This window comes from Sorex fumeus, unplaced genomic scaffold, assembly GCF_029834395.1.
Source record: "Sorex fumeus unplaced genomic scaffold, SorFum_2.1 ptg000015l, whole genome shotgun sequence".
Taxonomy (NCBI): domain Eukaryota; kingdom Metazoa; phylum Chordata; class Mammalia; order Eulipotyphla; family Soricidae; genus Sorex; species Sorex fumeus.
Genome location: NW_026606072.1, coordinates 26,008,541 through 26,025,517, shown reverse-complemented (window position 1 = coordinate 26,025,517; position 16,977 = coordinate 26,008,541). Strand labels below are relative to the sequence as shown.

The following is a 16,977-nucleotide window of genomic DNA, read 5'->3' as shown; positions in this document are numbered from 1 at the left end:
AAGAATCAGAGGAGCGAGGATATTCCCTTAAGGATAGGAGTGGAAAGATTAGAAGACTCACAGGAGCCTTCTCTAGTTGTTTTTCATTCTCCCTGGGGTGGGAGGGTGGGATGGCATTTGGGCCACGCCCAGAGGTACTCAGTGGCTATTGCTTGCTATGTGCTCAGGAGAAACTTCTGGTGGTGCTTGGAGGACCATCCATGGTTTTGGGGAATCCTACCAGAGTTGACCTACATGTAGCTCAGGTACCTTAACCACTGTGCTACCTCTCTGACCCTGTGCAGTATTTTATACAAAAGGAAGCTCAAGGTTATGACTGTAACCTTTTATGACTAAGAAGATAACTTTCATGTAATATGTGGCTGGTCTCTATGTCATTAAAAAGGAAAACCAAAAACTTTTCAAGGACAAAGATAGCACAAAGGACTGGTCACATGCTTTGCATTTGGGTCTATCCTTGGCACTTTTGAAATCTCTTCTGTTCGAAATAAATTAATTGGAAAATAAATTCATTGAAAATGCCTACATGTAATCATTAACATTCTTTGCTCATAAGATTAGTGTGTTTTTTTTGCTTTAATGTTTATATGACAGAGTATATTTTTCTTGGCATAGATGTGTCTTATTTTTTTCCCTCTTTGTGATTTACTTGCAAGGATTCTGAAAGTTGTGAGATCATAAGAATATGGCAAACTTGCTGAGAACAGTGGTCACTGGCTGTTCATGTCCTTTGCTTACCTTGCGTCCCTATAAGGTCCTACCTGTGAAGAAGGCTTCCTTCCGAACATTTCATTCTCATCAGGTGCTGCATTGTAAAAGTCCTATAAAACCAGGTACAGTATGATTTCAGTGTATATAAATCAAGTCCTTCCAGTGTCCACCACTAATAGGTCATCTGACAATGCATAAAAGAAAAAGTCATGCAGTTTTAAAGCCTGTTATTTTGTAAGTACTTATTTTGAATTAATCTTCCCCACCTGCAAACCAAAACAAGTGTTTTTCTATATTTTGCTTGTATTGATGTTCATAATAAAGAATAAAAGGAAACAGAAAAATGAAACAAAAACAAAACAAGATGAATCCAGTTCCCTTGTACCTGGGAGAGGATTGTTCCTCACAGACCATTTCTCTTATAAATTCTTTGCTAGCCAGTTTTGGGGAATTTGACTCATGCATGATTCATTTGCTCAATAGAGAAACTAAGTATATGGATGGGTTGGCCTGCATTAATGCTCCTCAGTACATTTAATGACTTTACCTCAGTTGCTCAGGTTAACGGGCTTGGTGATATATGAAGCCCTCACAGTGTTCAGTTATTGGTCCAGGTCACTGGCACCAGCCCTCCTCCTCTCCTCCTCCTCCTCCTCCTCCTCCTCCTCTTCTTCTTCCTCTTCTTCCTCTTCCTCTTCCTCTTCCTTCTCCTCCTCCTCCTCCTCTTCCTCCTCCTCCTCTTCCTCCTCCTTCTCCTCCTCCTCCTCCTCCTCCTCCTCCTCCTCCTCCTCCTCCTCCTCCTCCTCTTCTTCTGTCACACCCGGTGGTGCACAGGGCTTACTCCTGATTCAGCACTCAGGAATTACTCCTGGCTGTGCTCGGGGGACCATAGGGAATGCTGGGAATCGAACCCGGGTCGACCGCATGCAAGGCAAATGCCCTACCCGCAGTGCTATCACTCCAGCCCAGCGCTAGTCTTCTAAGTGGTTTCTGTCCCTTTGTTTAGTCTGTTCTATCCAGGAGCAAAGTATTTTTTTTTAAATTAGTGAATCACAGTGGAGTACAGTTACAAACTTACAAACTTTTGTGCTTGCATTACAGTCATACAATGATCATTCACCTATCCCTCCACTAGTGCCCATTCTCCCACAAAGTATTGCTTTAAATGAAGGATAATGTCACTCTGGCTCAAATTTTGCTGCTACAATCCTAGCCTATGTACAGTAAGATCTGAAGTCTTCCAGTGGCCGGCTCTTAGGACCCCACTTGTTTCTGTTCTGGTGTATAGACCAGAAAAGGAGAGGCTGAAAGGGTGCTTTACTAAGCTGTTTAAGCATCTTGGCCCAGAGCTCTTAGCATTCTGCCTGCATTCATTGGCCAGAATTCAGACAGAGGCAGCATGTATCTGTCAAGGCTTGAACATTTGGTCTGTTATGCCAAATGGTGACATACTCAGCTAACTATAGATGGCATTCTGTTGCCAGGGTGGAGAAAAAGGGTGGATATTTGGGGACAACCCAGGAAGATTTTGCCACATACCACGGTGCTCCTTTTTAAATTGAAGTGTGTGGGATTAAGGTCCCCTAAAATGCTAAACTTTCTGAATTTTCGTATCTGCCTTAAATAGATTTCACATGATCGATTCTTCTTCTCAGATGAGAACTCATTACTAGCAGGGTTTCTGCCCTGACAATCTCAACTTTAGATAAAAAAAAATGTTTTCAGCTGTTCTGGAAAGCCCAGTTGTCCAATGAAGACAAAGTCTTCTCTCAAGCCCATAACTTGTATATATAAAATATATAGGTTATGGACTGGAGTGATAGTGTAGGGGTTAAGGTGCTTACCTTGTGTGCAGCTGACCCAGATTCAATTCCTGACACTCCATATGGTCCCTTGAATACTGCAAGGAGTGATCCCTGAGCAAGGAGTAAGCCTTGAGCACCACTCGGTGTGGCCCAAAAACAAAAAAATGAAGTAAACAGGTTATATCTTAAGATCTTTTTTCCCCTTTCCATAAATTTTATTTTATTTTTATAAAGTTGTTCTCAATCGTTGCATTTAATATTCCAACACCAACCCCACTACCATTACACCTATCTTTAAGTCTTTTTTTGATCTGAACATCCCTCTTTTTAAATTTTATTTCTTAAAGAATTTATTTGTTGGGGCTGGAGCTATAGCACAGCGGGTAGGGCGTTTGCCTTGCATGCAGCCGACCAGGGTTTGATTCCCAGCATCCCATGTGGTCCCCGAGCACACGCCAGGAGTGATTCCTGAGTGCAGAGCCAGGAGTAACCCCTGAGCATTGCCGGGTGTGACCCAAAAAGAAAAATATAAAATAAAAAAAAGAATTTATTTGTTGCCTTGTAGGATTTCTGATATTCTAGGTTTGGCTGAATTCTCTTGGTATTATGCGACCAGTTTTTCTCTTGGTATTATGTGATAGTGTGTGTATACACACACACACACACACACACACACATACACACACACATATACACTTATAGTTGATTTGTTTTTTGGGCCATGCCAAAAATGGTGATTATCAGGGTTTACTCCTGGCTCTGCGCTAAGAGATCACTCCTTGCAGGGGGTTTGGGACTGTATGTAATGCCAGGGATTGAACCCAGGTCTACTGTATGCAAGGCTAGCACTGTACTCACGTAGAGAGTTTGCTCTGGCTCCGGTCTCTTATTATGAACTTTAGTGGCTCTCCCAGATGTCAGGTTTGCTGTTTTTTTGCAAGAATACTTCATGGGTGATCATTTTTATTTATTGCATTACATCATGAAGATTAATCAGTGAGTTTAAATATTATTAATATTAACAATCCATCTATAATGAAGGTCCCATCAGCTTTTTATTTAAAGTCTGTCTATAGTGATCTGATTGAGTATCATTATTAAATCAGTGGTTTAAGGGGGCCCGAGCATTGCCAGGCATGGCACAAAAGCCATAAAATAAATGAATAAATCAGTGGTTTAATTAGGGATTTTAAAATATTGATATTCTTTCATTCTGTCTTCATTTATTAGGTAGAAATTCTTCTATACAGAAAAAACATTTCCCTCTATTAATAATATTATTTGTTTTTTGGGCCACACTTGGTGATATTCAGAGCTTGTTTCTGACTCTTCATGCAGAGATCACTCCTATTAGGCTTGGGGGATCATATGGGGTGCCAGGAATTGAGCCTTGGTTGAACACGTGCAAGGCAAGTGTCCTAACCACTGTACTATCTCTCTGGCCTTGCCTCTGTTATTTAGTTACCCAAGGTTGTGATGCTTAGGTGGGAAGTGGGACAAAAGTTTGATTCTTTCCTGTTTGCTAGTTTTGGGTAATCATCAGTTTTCTTCTATATTTGTGTTCCTTTCATAGCTTATGATTACAATCTTAGAGGCTTCATGTAACACACATTGATTATTATATACTTCTGAAGGCCATAAAATGAATGTCTCTCACGAAGCTTACTTTGAACGTGGCTTGCCACTGATGAGTTGGTTCTATTTTCCATAAAGGTAATGATAGGGAGAGTAGAAATCTGAGCAGGTTAATTTGAAGACTTTGCTTAAGCCATCTCTTTAACCCATTTTTCCCTTTATGAATAAACTAAGCTGGCCATGTGCCCTGAAGAGAATCATTAAGAAAAATTCAGAACTTTCAGGAGAGAAGGCATAAAAAATTTCTCATCATTTATCAGAGAGTCATGATTATAGTTATGAATGAGGAAAGCATTTTGCAAAGCAACGAATACACAAGGTGTATTTTTAGAGGACTGCTCATTTGCCTATTTCTCTTTTTCTGAAAATTTTAATTAAAGCATTGATTTTAGTTATTTGTTACCAATTTGTTTTTGTCTTTGTTCTAGGAATTCCATACAAGCAACTGACTGTTGGTGTCCCCAAAGAAATTTTCCAAAATGAGAAGCGAGTGGCCTTGTCACCTGCTGGTGTTCAGGCCTTGGTGAAGCAAGGTTTTAATGTTGTGGTGGAGTCTGGTGCCGGAGAAGCTTCCAAGTTCTCAGACGATCACTACAGGGCAGCAGGTGCCCGGATCCAAGGGGTGAAGGAAGTGCTGGCATCCGACGTGGTGGTCAAAGTAATTACGCCTTCCCCCCTCTGTGTGACATACCCATGGCCTTTGAAATTTTTCTTAGAAAAATGAAATTACTTTCTCTGTGCTTATAACTTCCTTTCAAATAATGGTTCTTTTTCTAAAAGGAATGGTGCATGCTAGAAATGACTTTCCAGCAGAGTCTTTATCAGGCAGTGTGATACATTTAACTATGGGAAGAGAGAGAGAGAACACAGTAATTTTCCTTTTTAATATTTGTTATGTGGAAGCTTTTTTTTTTACTGACAAGGGAAAATTTGCAATCCATGGTTCATGGATATTCCAAAGACCCACAGGTATTTCACTGCTACTAGAATGGAGGAGGTCATGGAACTCCTCCTGGGGCTTAGTGTGTAGTGGTGTCCTGATAACTGAATACAGCGATTTAACGAGCACTTTCTAAAAGGAAGGACTCTTCTGAGAGAGTCAGAAAGCATGAGACTGAGTTGTAGATAGCCTTACCTATGCTAATAAAAGTTTTAAGATTGTGATAAAAATCTGCGCTTCTAAAAAAACCCGATATTTTAAGCTTAACAATCAAATCTGAAGTAAAAATTATGTGGATGGGGTGGGGAAGAAAGAATGATTATACCAATAGTCAAGCACAGGTGATTATTAGAGTTGAATATTCACTTTAGTCCTAAACCTTCAGGAAATATAACTTTGAGAAGCTTGATTATTATCTTAAAATAAGATCCTCATGTTAGGAAAGACTGTCCTTCTGCATTAGTTTCTAAGGCAGAATAAATTTACATAACTCCTTTGGTTTGATTTTAGGGTCACAAAACACATTTCTATGCTCAGGGCTACTTCTGGCTCTAAGCCCAGGAATCTGAGCAGGGCTCAGGGGACAATATGAGGTGCCAGGGATCAAACCTGGTTTGACTTGCATGTAATGATATTTCAAAGTATGTGGTATGTGTGTGTGTATCTATGTATAGATATCTATCTAGCTATATATTTATGATACAAATACCAACACATCAAAACATTTTTTGTATATAGAAAAATGATAGTCAAGTTTATGGTATGGAGGTGAGTTTTACTTCAGTTAAACTTTTAGAAAGTATTAAAAAAAGAAGAAAGTATTTAGCCATACAGATTATTGGTGATATAACTTGGCAAACTTGAAAAACTAGGGAAAATTAAAAAATCCATCCTAATGTGTGTTTTAGGTATCAAAAACTTAGGATATGTCCCACAAAAAAGAGTCAGTAGGTTTCCTTTAAGTTTTAGAAAGGCTCTGTATTTTGGAATCACAAGCATGTGAAAGATGCCTTGAAAATCCTATTATGATGTAGAAATTTATATAACTTGAGTTGTATTGATAAACTACTTGACTTTGGCAATTCTATTTTGAGTCGTTTGTTACTATCTCAAGGAACTAATAATCCAGAAATTACGTTAGGGGAAAAGTACATTAGCTTGATTCATTCAGCAGCTAATAGTCTCCTCTGAGCATCAGATGGGAGTCAGTAGACTCTATTCTAAGTTACCTTAATTTTTATTAAATCTATATTAATAGATTCTCACCAGGGGAAAATAGACCTTTCATATAGTTTTAATTAAACCCTGAGACTAAAGTCATATGCATCCCAGGCCAACAACGGAAATGGGAATAGGTAAAAAAGCTGTCTCTTAGATAAATTGGGGTGAAATGCTGAGAAATCAAAGACCTGACTTCGTGTGTTTTTGTTTCCTTTAAAAACTACTTACCATTGCAACTTTTCTATATTTATTTGCCTAAAAAGTACTTCTGGGTACTAAGTACAAATGGAATGAAATGCTTTAATTGGAGATTGATTTAAATTTGGACATAAAACACTTTTTGAATGGAACTAAAAATCTTGGCTAACAAAATGTGAACATTTTGGGCTATAGAGATAGTGCAGTGAGTAGGATACTTGTGTTACATGTGGCTGACCTGGGTTTAATTCCTGGCACCCCATATATTCCCCTGGCTTTTCCAGAAGTGACCCCCAGAGTTCAGAGCCAGGAGTAAGCACTGCCAGGTATGACCCCCAAAAGAAAACAAACAAACAAGAACATTTGCTGGAACCTGAGAGATAGTATAGCATGTACGCTGTTTGCCTTGCATGCAGCTGAACCAGGATCCATCCCAGCACCCAAAAGTGATACCTGAGCCAAGAGCCAGGGGTAAGTCCTGGATACTGCTGGGTGTGGCCCATAAAATAATAACATCAACAATAATAAAGAACATTTGAAATTTTCAAGGTGAGTGTGTATTTATTGACTGATTTGATAGTACTTTTTTTTATGTTGAAGTAACATTTCAAATAACTGTGATATTTAGCAGAATAGATTGCTGGGTTTTACTTAAACTCAATTCAGCAACACTGAAAGTTTGAACTGTGTCCATCAGTAAGTATTTGTTTGGAATTTCAAGGTATCATCAATTTACACATACTACCATGGAGATTTTCGTTTATAATATTCTTAACTTTTTTTTTTTTTTTTTGCTTTTTGGGTCACACTTGGCAATGCACAGGGGTTACTCCTGACTCATGCACTCAGGATTTACTCCTGGAGGTACTTGGGTGACCATATGGGATGCTGGGAATCAAACCCGGCTCGGCTGCATGCAAGGCAAACACCCTACCCGCTGTGCTATCGCTCCAAGCCCCATATTCTTAACTTCTTACCACTCCAAGTATTTGCCAGAATTAGCAAGAATTAAATGTACAACAAAAACTTTCTGTTCATTTATTCTGATGTCTCTTAGCTGTACCAGAGTTTGAAATTCTGGGGTACATGTTTGTTGTAGAATCTAAGTATTTGTCCTGCTGCTCTATGGCTACTTGACCTGAGATTGTTTGCCAGGTGTGTGTGAGCTTTACCTGGTGCATAGGTCATCAGCCAGGGTAGATGTCATTGGTATTTGTGTGCTTTACCTTGCTTAGGAATTTTGTCAGAAGCTTAAAAATTTACTTCTAGAGTCCTTTTTCAACTGTTACTTAAATTGTCCTGTTTGCTTAAAAATATGATAAAGGGCCTGAGAACATGGTTCAGAGGACTAGTGCAAATACTTTGCATGCCAGATAGGTGTTCAGTCCCCAGCACCGAAGGGTCTCTTAAGCCCTGAGTCAGGAGTAGCCCCCTGCATTGCTGGGTGCAGTCCAAAAAACAGAACTAAACCAATCCCTACCCCACCAAAACACACAAACACACACACAACTCCAGACAAAAAGTATATAAAGATAATCATAATTTTAATCTGTGACTTCGCTTTCTTTTCAGGTGCGAGCCCCCATGATTAATCCAACATTGGGTGTCCATGAAGCAGACCTTTTGAAGACATCAGGAACACTTATTAGTTTTATTTACCCGGCCCAAAATCCAGACCTGCTAGATAAACTTTCCAAAAGGAAAGCTACAGTTCTGGCAATGGACCAGGTTCCACGCATCACAATTGCTCAGGGATATGATGCGCTGAGCTCCATGGCGAACATTGCTGGGTACGTTAATTCTTTCCCATTTTAGCCGAGGAAGAGCACAGCAGTATTACAGAAACCTTCTAGTCTAGCTCATTCTTTCTTACAGTGGTTTTCCTGTGATAATTACTGGAGATGACAGCGTCTTGAGAGTGTGTTTGAATTGTTATTGAAACTTACTGTTTCATAGTCACCATATAGGAAATGGCTCTTCATATTGTACTATTGCTCAATCCCTTTTTATTGATCTTTTAAATTTTTATTATATGAATGCAAATATTGTATTAGATTAAATGGATGAATGAAAGGTGACTTTGATAAAAAGAAGTCAATGGATAAGTGTTAAGCATCTTTTTGGTACAAGGCACCATTAAATAGAATGAAAATATAAAGAAGAGACAGCTCAGATACCCTAGAGATAACAAATGCCATAATCACAAATCACAAATCACAAATCATCCTGTTATTCGTCGATTGCCTCGAGCAGGCCCCAGTAATGTCTCTTTCATCCTAGCCCTGAGATTACATTCAAGGCTCTTTAGGAGAATGAGACCCATCATTGTTACTGGCATTTGGCATATTGGGTACGCCACGGGGAGTTTGCCAGACTCTGCCGTGTGGGCAGACTACATTTGGTAGCCTGCCAATTTGTCCAAAGTAGGAATGAGATAATAAGATGTCATAATAAGATGTCATTCGCGGCTGTGCGGTTCCGGGAGCTGGTTTTTATAGTCTCTGGGTCTTGGCCGTTGATGGGATTACACGGCGCCAGGGGGCCAGTTGGTGGGTGTGACCCCTGCCTACTGGAATTTGGAGGATCTGGGTGTAGGATGCTCGGCCCCAATCCGAGTAGGCTTGGAGATCTCGGCCCCGGAACCCGCGTGGCTTTGTCCCTCTGCCAGTACCTTCCTGTGTGTGGAGAGTGGTCTCAGTCTGGTGGTGGCTGGTCCTGGAGGTCTTCAGCTGCCGGAGCCCTGGTTGGGGTGGGGAGGAAAGCTCAACCCGCTCCCCTCCAAGGGGCCCAGTGAGAACAGCCAGGCGCGGGGGCAGGAGATTATCTCTAGTATTATTATGCCATAATACTAGAGAGAAATTTTCATGTTCATTAGGGAATTGGGGCATATATATTTTTTCCTTTTCATTCCTCATGGATAGGAGTATTTTCACCACCAAAGAAAATGACTCTCAGTTTGTAGAGTAACATGTTGTGTTTCATATGAGTGTGTATACAGTCATGTATACACTATATATATGAGTGTATACATATGTAATAGCTTGAAATTGCTCATTTTTATAGTAAAATAGTTGGATAGTGGCATAATATGATTTAACCTAATACATTTTGAAAGTTTATTGTCTTAACTAGATTTTGCTTAGGTAAATTCATAATGTATTTAACGAATAAGAAAAATATCTCCACTTCAGAAATTTTCCTTGTTGTCAAACAAAATTGATTACTGGGGGCTAAGTATGCCATTTGCCCTCTCGCAGAGGGGAAAGTGCTCCCCATTTAGTGCCTGGTTAGCTACATGTTGAGAAGAATTCTGAAATTGCTCTGCTCAGGGGAACATGACTGTGACTGAGTAATCAGTCTTTCTGGGGGAGGGGTAGCACTGGCTACATGCTTGCAAAGTGATTCTGATTGTGCCCTAGAGCATGGGAAAAATCTGGAAATTGGATGGTATTGGGAAATCCATTTATTTAACAAATTAGGTGAATTATGTATGAAACTATTAGTAGTTGACAGTTAATATGAAGGTTCAGATATCGACACATTAAAATGATTAATGTGTTTATATATGTATAAAACTAACCTTTTATTCATATATATATGAATAAAACTTTTGTCTTAACACATGAGCTGAATTTTTCTCAGGTACTATACTTTACGTGTAGTCTATCAGATATACTGCAGATTCTACTTGGGTTCCTTTGGGATTATAAATGCGGCACAGAAGACAAAAACTATATTTTGTTGTCCTTATCTGTCTACCTATTTAGTTATTGGGCCACTCCCAGCAGTTCTCAGGGATTACTCAGGGGACCATATGTGGTGTTAGGGATTGAACCTGGGTCCCCTACATGCAATGCAGGCGCCTAACCCTTGTGCTAACCCTTTCGTCCCAGATATCCTTAAAGTAATCTGGCACATGATTGGCTTGGAGATATTTGTTTTTCGTGGAATAAATAATATATCTCTGGACAACATAAATTGTTATATTTACTTTGTAATAGAGTAATGTTTAACAGTGTAGAACTTAAAATTTAATATGAAAATATAGTGTAAACTTTTAAGAATGTTACTGATTTTGTTATGTGAAATGGACATTGTCAAAACTGTAGTCATAGATCAGTGGCTTTTAGGTCCACTGATTTTTTTTTTACAAGGTAAAATATCTTTATTTTTTTAAACTTTGTAATATTTGAGTATTTTCTTTTATTTTATTAAAAAATTTTTTTAATAGTGAGACATCATGAGGTATCCACTGATCTTTTGAGTAAATTAAATTTTATGAGGCAATGTAAACAAACCCTGTAAGAACTGAGTGACCCAGTTTGGATAAGGATGCAGATATGCCTGTTATTTAATACCACCCATTGTGGCCCCATAGTTGGCTGAAATTTGAACTTTCGGAAGTACGTGGGGCAAAATTACAGAGTCCATGTAATGTCCTCAACTGATACATGAAAAGGGCATGGTTTCAAATGAATCAGCTAGTTTATACACATGTGTAACACAACTTGTGATATCATTTTCTGTTAGACTTTTCTATGCAACCATATAACAGTGAGATATATTCTTTAATTTCCAGCTTTTTGCTTATCATCAGAGAGGTTCCATGGTTACTACTTTTTTCTGTTATCAACATTTTCTATTTTTCTGAAAAATCAGTCTCATTCGGTATAACAACTGGAATTTTGTAAACACTCATAAAAATTGATTTCTTATAGCTGGATTGTTATCATATTCACTCTGAAAATTTTAATCACTTGGATTCAAAAGACTAACAAATGGTGTAATCATCATAATATTGCCATAGTGGTTTTGCATTAGTATTTTTTAAACTTACAATTATTTTCACCTTTTAAAAATTGACTGAGGTACTCTGTTATAGTATTGTTACTGATGGCTTCCAAGCACATAATTCCAACACCACACCCATCACCAGTGTACCCATTTTCTCCCCCCCAGGTTCTCAATGTCCCGTTCAACACCCCCACATGCCCCTTGAACTTAGTTTTGTGGTTAGTTATCCTATTGTGTTTCCTTAGACCCTTTCTTGCTACCTTGCTGTGCATCTTTAAATCCCACATATGGGAGAGATCATTCTGGTATCTGTCCCTTGTCTTTGACTGACTTCACTCAGCATGTTATGGCAAATTGCATGCTTTAGTTCTGTCTTAGAGCTGCATAGTATTCCATTATAATATATACCACAATTTCATCTATTCATTCGTAGTTGGGCATTTGGATTGTTTCCACATCTTGGCTATTGCACGGAGTGCAGCAATGAACATAGGTGTGCATATAACATTTCTAATTAATGTTTTTGTGTTTCGGGGATAGATGCCAAGAAGTGGTATTGCTGGTTTGTATGAAAGTTCTATTTCCATTTTTTGGGAAAGATCTACATATTGCTTTCCTTAGTAACTGAACCAGGTGGCATTCCTACTGTGTTAGTGGATGAGGGTTCCTTTCTCACCCAAGCTTATCAGCACTGGCTGTTTCCAGACTTTCCTTATGTGCTGTTCTCACTGGCAGGGACCATATCTCAGAGTTATTTTGATTTGCATTTTCCTAATCATGAGTGATGATGAGCACTTTTTCATGTTGCAACAGTTGCTATATCAATTTTATAAAAATATGATTGGGAAAGACTCTCTTGCCAGCCTACCCTTAAACATTTTCATCATAATGTTAAGGTAGCATGCTTATTACCCAGTGAGAATGTGCAAAAATGCCATAGTATAAATTATGAAAATATAAATTGCATAATGTTAAAATTTTCTACTAAAAAAAGTTAGATTTTACTAGTTTTTATTGCATTTTGTTTATTTAGCTAACGTACTATTATTTGCTGGGTACTTTCTGTGACAGGCTTTATGCTAAGTACTTAATCTGTATTATCTGATTTTGTCTTCACAATTCTAAGAGTTTATGAGATGACATTTAGTGAGGCCTACCCCTGGTGGTACTCAGGGGTTGAGGCCCATACCTGGCTCTGTGCTCTGTGGATCATATAGAGTGCTGAGATCAAACTCAGGTCAGTCATGTGCAAGGCAAATGCTCTTCCTACTGTACTTACTCTCTGGCCTTGTAATTTAAAGATTTTCCCCCAATACATACATACGACTTATTTATCACAGAAAATTTGCATCATATAGTAAAGTAAAACAGTTTGATGTTATTGTCATAGCCCCAACACTTCCTGTACAATAGGAAAGATCATTTTCAGCCTTCCTTTTCTTCCTTTCTTTTTTTTTATTGAATCACCGTGAGAAACAGTTACAAAGCTTTCATGTTTGAGTTTTAGTCATACAGTGACCGAACACCCATCCCTCCACCAGTGCGCATTCTCTATCACCAATGTCTCCAGTACCTTCCCCTTTCCCAAACCTCCCCCTGCCTCTATGGCAGACAATTTTCCCCATACTCTTTCTCTACTTTGGGGCATTATGGTTTGCAATATAGATACCGAGAGGCAATTTAACATTTGGTCCTTTATCTACTTTCAGCACCATCTCCCATCCCACACAATCCCTTCAGCCATCATTGACTTGGTGATGCATCTCTATTCCAGCTGCCTTCTCCCGCAGCTAATGAAGCAGGCTTCCAACTAAGGAGCAATATTCCTGGCCCTTATGTCTACTGTCCTTAGGAGTCAGCCTCATGTTAAGTTGTTTTATACTCCACAAATGAGTCTAGTCCTTCTGTGTCTGTCCCTCTCTTTCTGACTTATTTCACTTAGCATGATACTCTCTGTGTCTATCCATTTATAAGCAAAGTTCATGACTTCATCTTTCCTAACAGCTGCAGAGTATTCCATTTTTAGATATAGATGTACCAAAGTTTCTTTAACCAGTTGTCTGTACTTGGTCACTCGAGTTGTTTCCAGATTCTGGCTATCTTGTTTTTACTTCATCTCTGTTTTTCAAGTCCCAGAGTATCTTCTGTAGTATTTGCCTTGTACATGGCTGGACTAAGTTTGATTTCCCGCACCCCATTTGGTCCCTCGAGCACTGTCAGGAGTAGTGCAGAGCCAGGAGTTAGCCCTGAGTACTGCTGGATGTGGTCTCAGAACAAACAAAAAAACCCCTCAGAACAATCCTTTTGAACACAGAGTAGGAACTGTCTAAATGTTTGCTGTTTTTCTTGGTTAAGCTTTTTGATGACATGATACATGAGCCTAAGACTTTTCATTTTATAAATTTAAAAAATTTTTCTCTTCTTTCTTTCTTTCTTTCTTTCTTTTTCTTAAGTTATAAGGCTGTTGTGTTAGCAGCAAATCATTTTGGACGTTTTTTCACTGGTCAGATCACAGCTGCTGGAAAAGTTCCTCCAGCTAAGGTAGGTAAAATTTAGTTTCTTTATGACATGGATAAATGAGAGCAATAGTATGAATATTATTAAAGCTATTGGTTTTTTTCTATGTGTTCACATGAGAAGTATGACTTCTGTCGTCTGTACAAATACAGAGGTGACCCTTGACTGCCTAAGAGTGCTTAAAAAAAGAAAATCTTGATATTTCTGTTCATTCTAATGTAGCTTCTGTTTTTTGGTTTGCTTGAATTCTTAGAGGATTTTTGGTAATTTGTTTTTCATAGCCTATTTATTACTACTTAAATATGTTCATCACATTTTCTATTTCCCAAGTATTGTGACATTTTGGTTTGTAGAAAAGATTGTCTTGATTTCCTTGCTCTTGGACAACTATTGGGTTAGAAGGTTCAGAAAATGTGAGGTGATGAAGTCTGGAGATTGGCAGCTGGGGAAACTCCTGGTTCTAGAAACTAGATTGGGAGCAGAGGGGAGCCCTGCGCAGAGTGGGGTATGGCGAGGTGAAAGGCTGTGGCCTTTCAACTCTGCACTCTGCTGGGATTTTCATGGTGGCTTCCTCACACAGACATGATTGATCATTAACTCCATTTCTAGCCCTTGCCCCCTCTCTGGAGAATTCCGGGGCGGGTGGGGGGGCGGTTCTGGGGGAGGGAAATTCCCCGGCTCCTAGTCATGGTTTTGTCTTTCCAGTGTCCTGTCCCCATGCACGAGCCCACTCAGGGTCACCTCATTAGAGTAGAATGCTGTCTCACTGCTGTAACCCAAGAAACTCTAGGGAATTTAGGAACTCTGTATCAGAAACTGGGGTCATAAACCACCTATCGGAACAAAAGAAACTCTCAATGCTTTTTCACTTAGAAAATGACAAGGATTTCAGGAGTTCTGGACCAGGAACTTGGGGTAGAGACTAGTGTATATTTTTCCTGTTATCTCAAAAGGTTTATAAAAATCATTGGGCTATTCTGTAGAAGAATTGACTGAGGTGGGGGCAAGGGAAGGGTAAGATCTGTTGGGAATTGGTTTCAAAAATATTGCTCCAGGAAGGTGGTGGCAGTAATATAGACACAGAGAAAGGGATGGATTGGGAGATCTTTTGGGGGTTAGCATTTGTACTTGCTCATGGGTTGGTGGTAGAACTATATATGTGCAAGGTTGCATGATAATTACTCTACCTTGCCTTGAACAGTCCGCCGAGAGAATGAAGAAACAGGTTACATGACTGAAGTCATGACCGTTCCTTGACATTCCTTTCTCTCTCTTTTTTGTGGGGAGAGATCACACCCACCAAGACTTACTCCTAGGTTTGTGTTCAGGGATCAGTCCTTGCAGGGCTTGGGAGAACCATATGGGGTATCAGGGATCGAATCCAGGTTGCTTGCATGCAAGGTAAACACCCTACCTGCTGTACTCTCTGTCTGTTCTTTTTTTTTTGTTTTTTTTGGGGTACACTTAGTGGTACTCAAAACTTACTCCCGAGTTGGCTGTGTGCATGGCAAGCACTCTGTCTGCTTGTTATCTCTCTGACCCCTACTATCATCATTTAAAAAAAAAGGCAGAAGGAGGGGCATAAAAGATACTACAGGGGTTAAATCAGTTTCCTTGCACTGGCTGGTACAGCATAAAGCCAGGAGTAAGACCTGAGCACTGCCAGAAAGCATAGGCCCTCTATGGTTTGGCTATTTTGGCCCTGACTCTACTGTTCTTAGGGAGACTAGTTACATTGCTCTGGATTCCTTGTGTTATTTGTTCAAAATGGTTCAGAATTAAGGTGATTGGTCACCTTCTGTGGTAGAAGCATTTAGGCCCAAAATTAGGCTTAAGTGGATGTTTCATTAAAGTTGACCTACCTTTGAAATTAATTGATAATTTATACATACACAGAAACCCTGGGTTTTGAAAGGCAAGGGGCAGCTAGAATGCCATACTCAGAATTTTAGAAGAAATAGCTTTTACACATGGGGAAAGAACCCGTTAATGTTTAACATATGGAATGCTGATCATGCTGTATGTTCCTTTTGCACCGAGACGCTGATTTGCCAGACTATTTTTAGTGAAGTTAGTTGACCTTTGCCAGCAGCTGTTCCTTTGATAATTTTTTTTAAAAACAGTGGTGCTTGAGCTAAAGAGTAATCTCTGCAACTCAGTAGTTTGTTGAAAGCTGATCATCCCTGCTGGCACCACCTGGTGCTTTATTGAATACTAACTGGGTACCAAAGACTGACTGCTATTAGCCGAGAATTGTTCATGGTCAGTTGATAATGAACCTTATTTAAAATATATTGGTTCTCTTGGCCTTGGATGACAAAACTCAGATTACCAAGCAGTGGAGGGGGAGGGCGAGGGGGCAAGAAGAGATGGACTAGAGGTGAAATAGGGGCAGGTGTGGAGTATTTTGGACACTTTGGTAGCTGTGGACTGCAGTAATTTTGTACATCAATACTATGGTAGCACTGTAGCACTGTCCTCCCATTGTTCATCAATTTTCTCGAGTGGTCACCAGTAATGTTTTCATTGTGAGACTTATTGTTACTGTTTTTGGCATATCTACTACGTCACGGAGATCTTGCCATGCTCTGCCATGCGGTTGTGATACTCTCGGTAGCTTGCTGGGATCTCTGAGAGGGCAATACTGTACTATGGTAACAGTATATAACTAGACTGAAAAGAAAATTATATGAAAACACTGTTTCTGCCCTCTTTCCTAGATTCTGATTGTTGGTGGTGGTGTGGCTGGGCTGGCATCGGCCGGTGCAGCTAAGTCCATGGGTGCAATTGTTCGGGGATTTGACACCAGGTACGTGCTTGACCTGTGATGGCTGTTCAGGTGGAAACGTTTTGTTTCAGGTAGATAGGATGATCTCCTTGGAACTGATTGGTGGGTGGGGGAGAGAGTTTAACCAAGTTGTAGAAAGCAAATCATTTCACAACGCTGTTTCAGCATATCTGATTGTGGGGGGTGGGTCGTAAACTCTAAACAATAATTGTGCATCTTCTATGGAAACAATCTATCTAGTCAAAGTAGATAGAGTATTAACTAGAACTCATCTGCCTCACAAGAATTGGGAGGGGTGGGGGGAGGTGGGGGTCTATTGGGGTTCGGGGTTAAAAATAAGTATTGGTAAAGGGAAATGTGTTTGATAT

At 39.6% G+C, this 16,977-nt stretch overlaps 1 protein-coding gene across 1 annotated transcript in view; it reads left to right on the top strand.

Moving 5' to 3' along the window:
* The first annotated feature begins 673 nt into the window (after window positions 1–673).
* NNT (nicotinamide nucleotide transhydrogenase) overlaps window positions 674–16,977 on the top strand; it is a 114,727-nt gene continuing 98,423 nt past the window's right edge. The window contains exons 1-5 of the mRNA XM_056112120.1: window positions 674–833; window positions 4,580–4,809; window positions 8,083–8,300; window positions 13,758–13,845; window positions 16,542–16,630. Of these exons, the coding sequence (XP_055968095.1) occupies window positions 686–833; window positions 4,580–4,809; window positions 8,083–8,300; window positions 13,758–13,845; window positions 16,542–16,630 (773 nt within the window). The 5' untranslated portion in view covers window positions 674–685. The remainder of the gene's footprint in view (window positions 834–4,579; window positions 4,810–8,082; window positions 8,301–13,757; window positions 13,846–16,541; window positions 16,631–16,977) is intronic.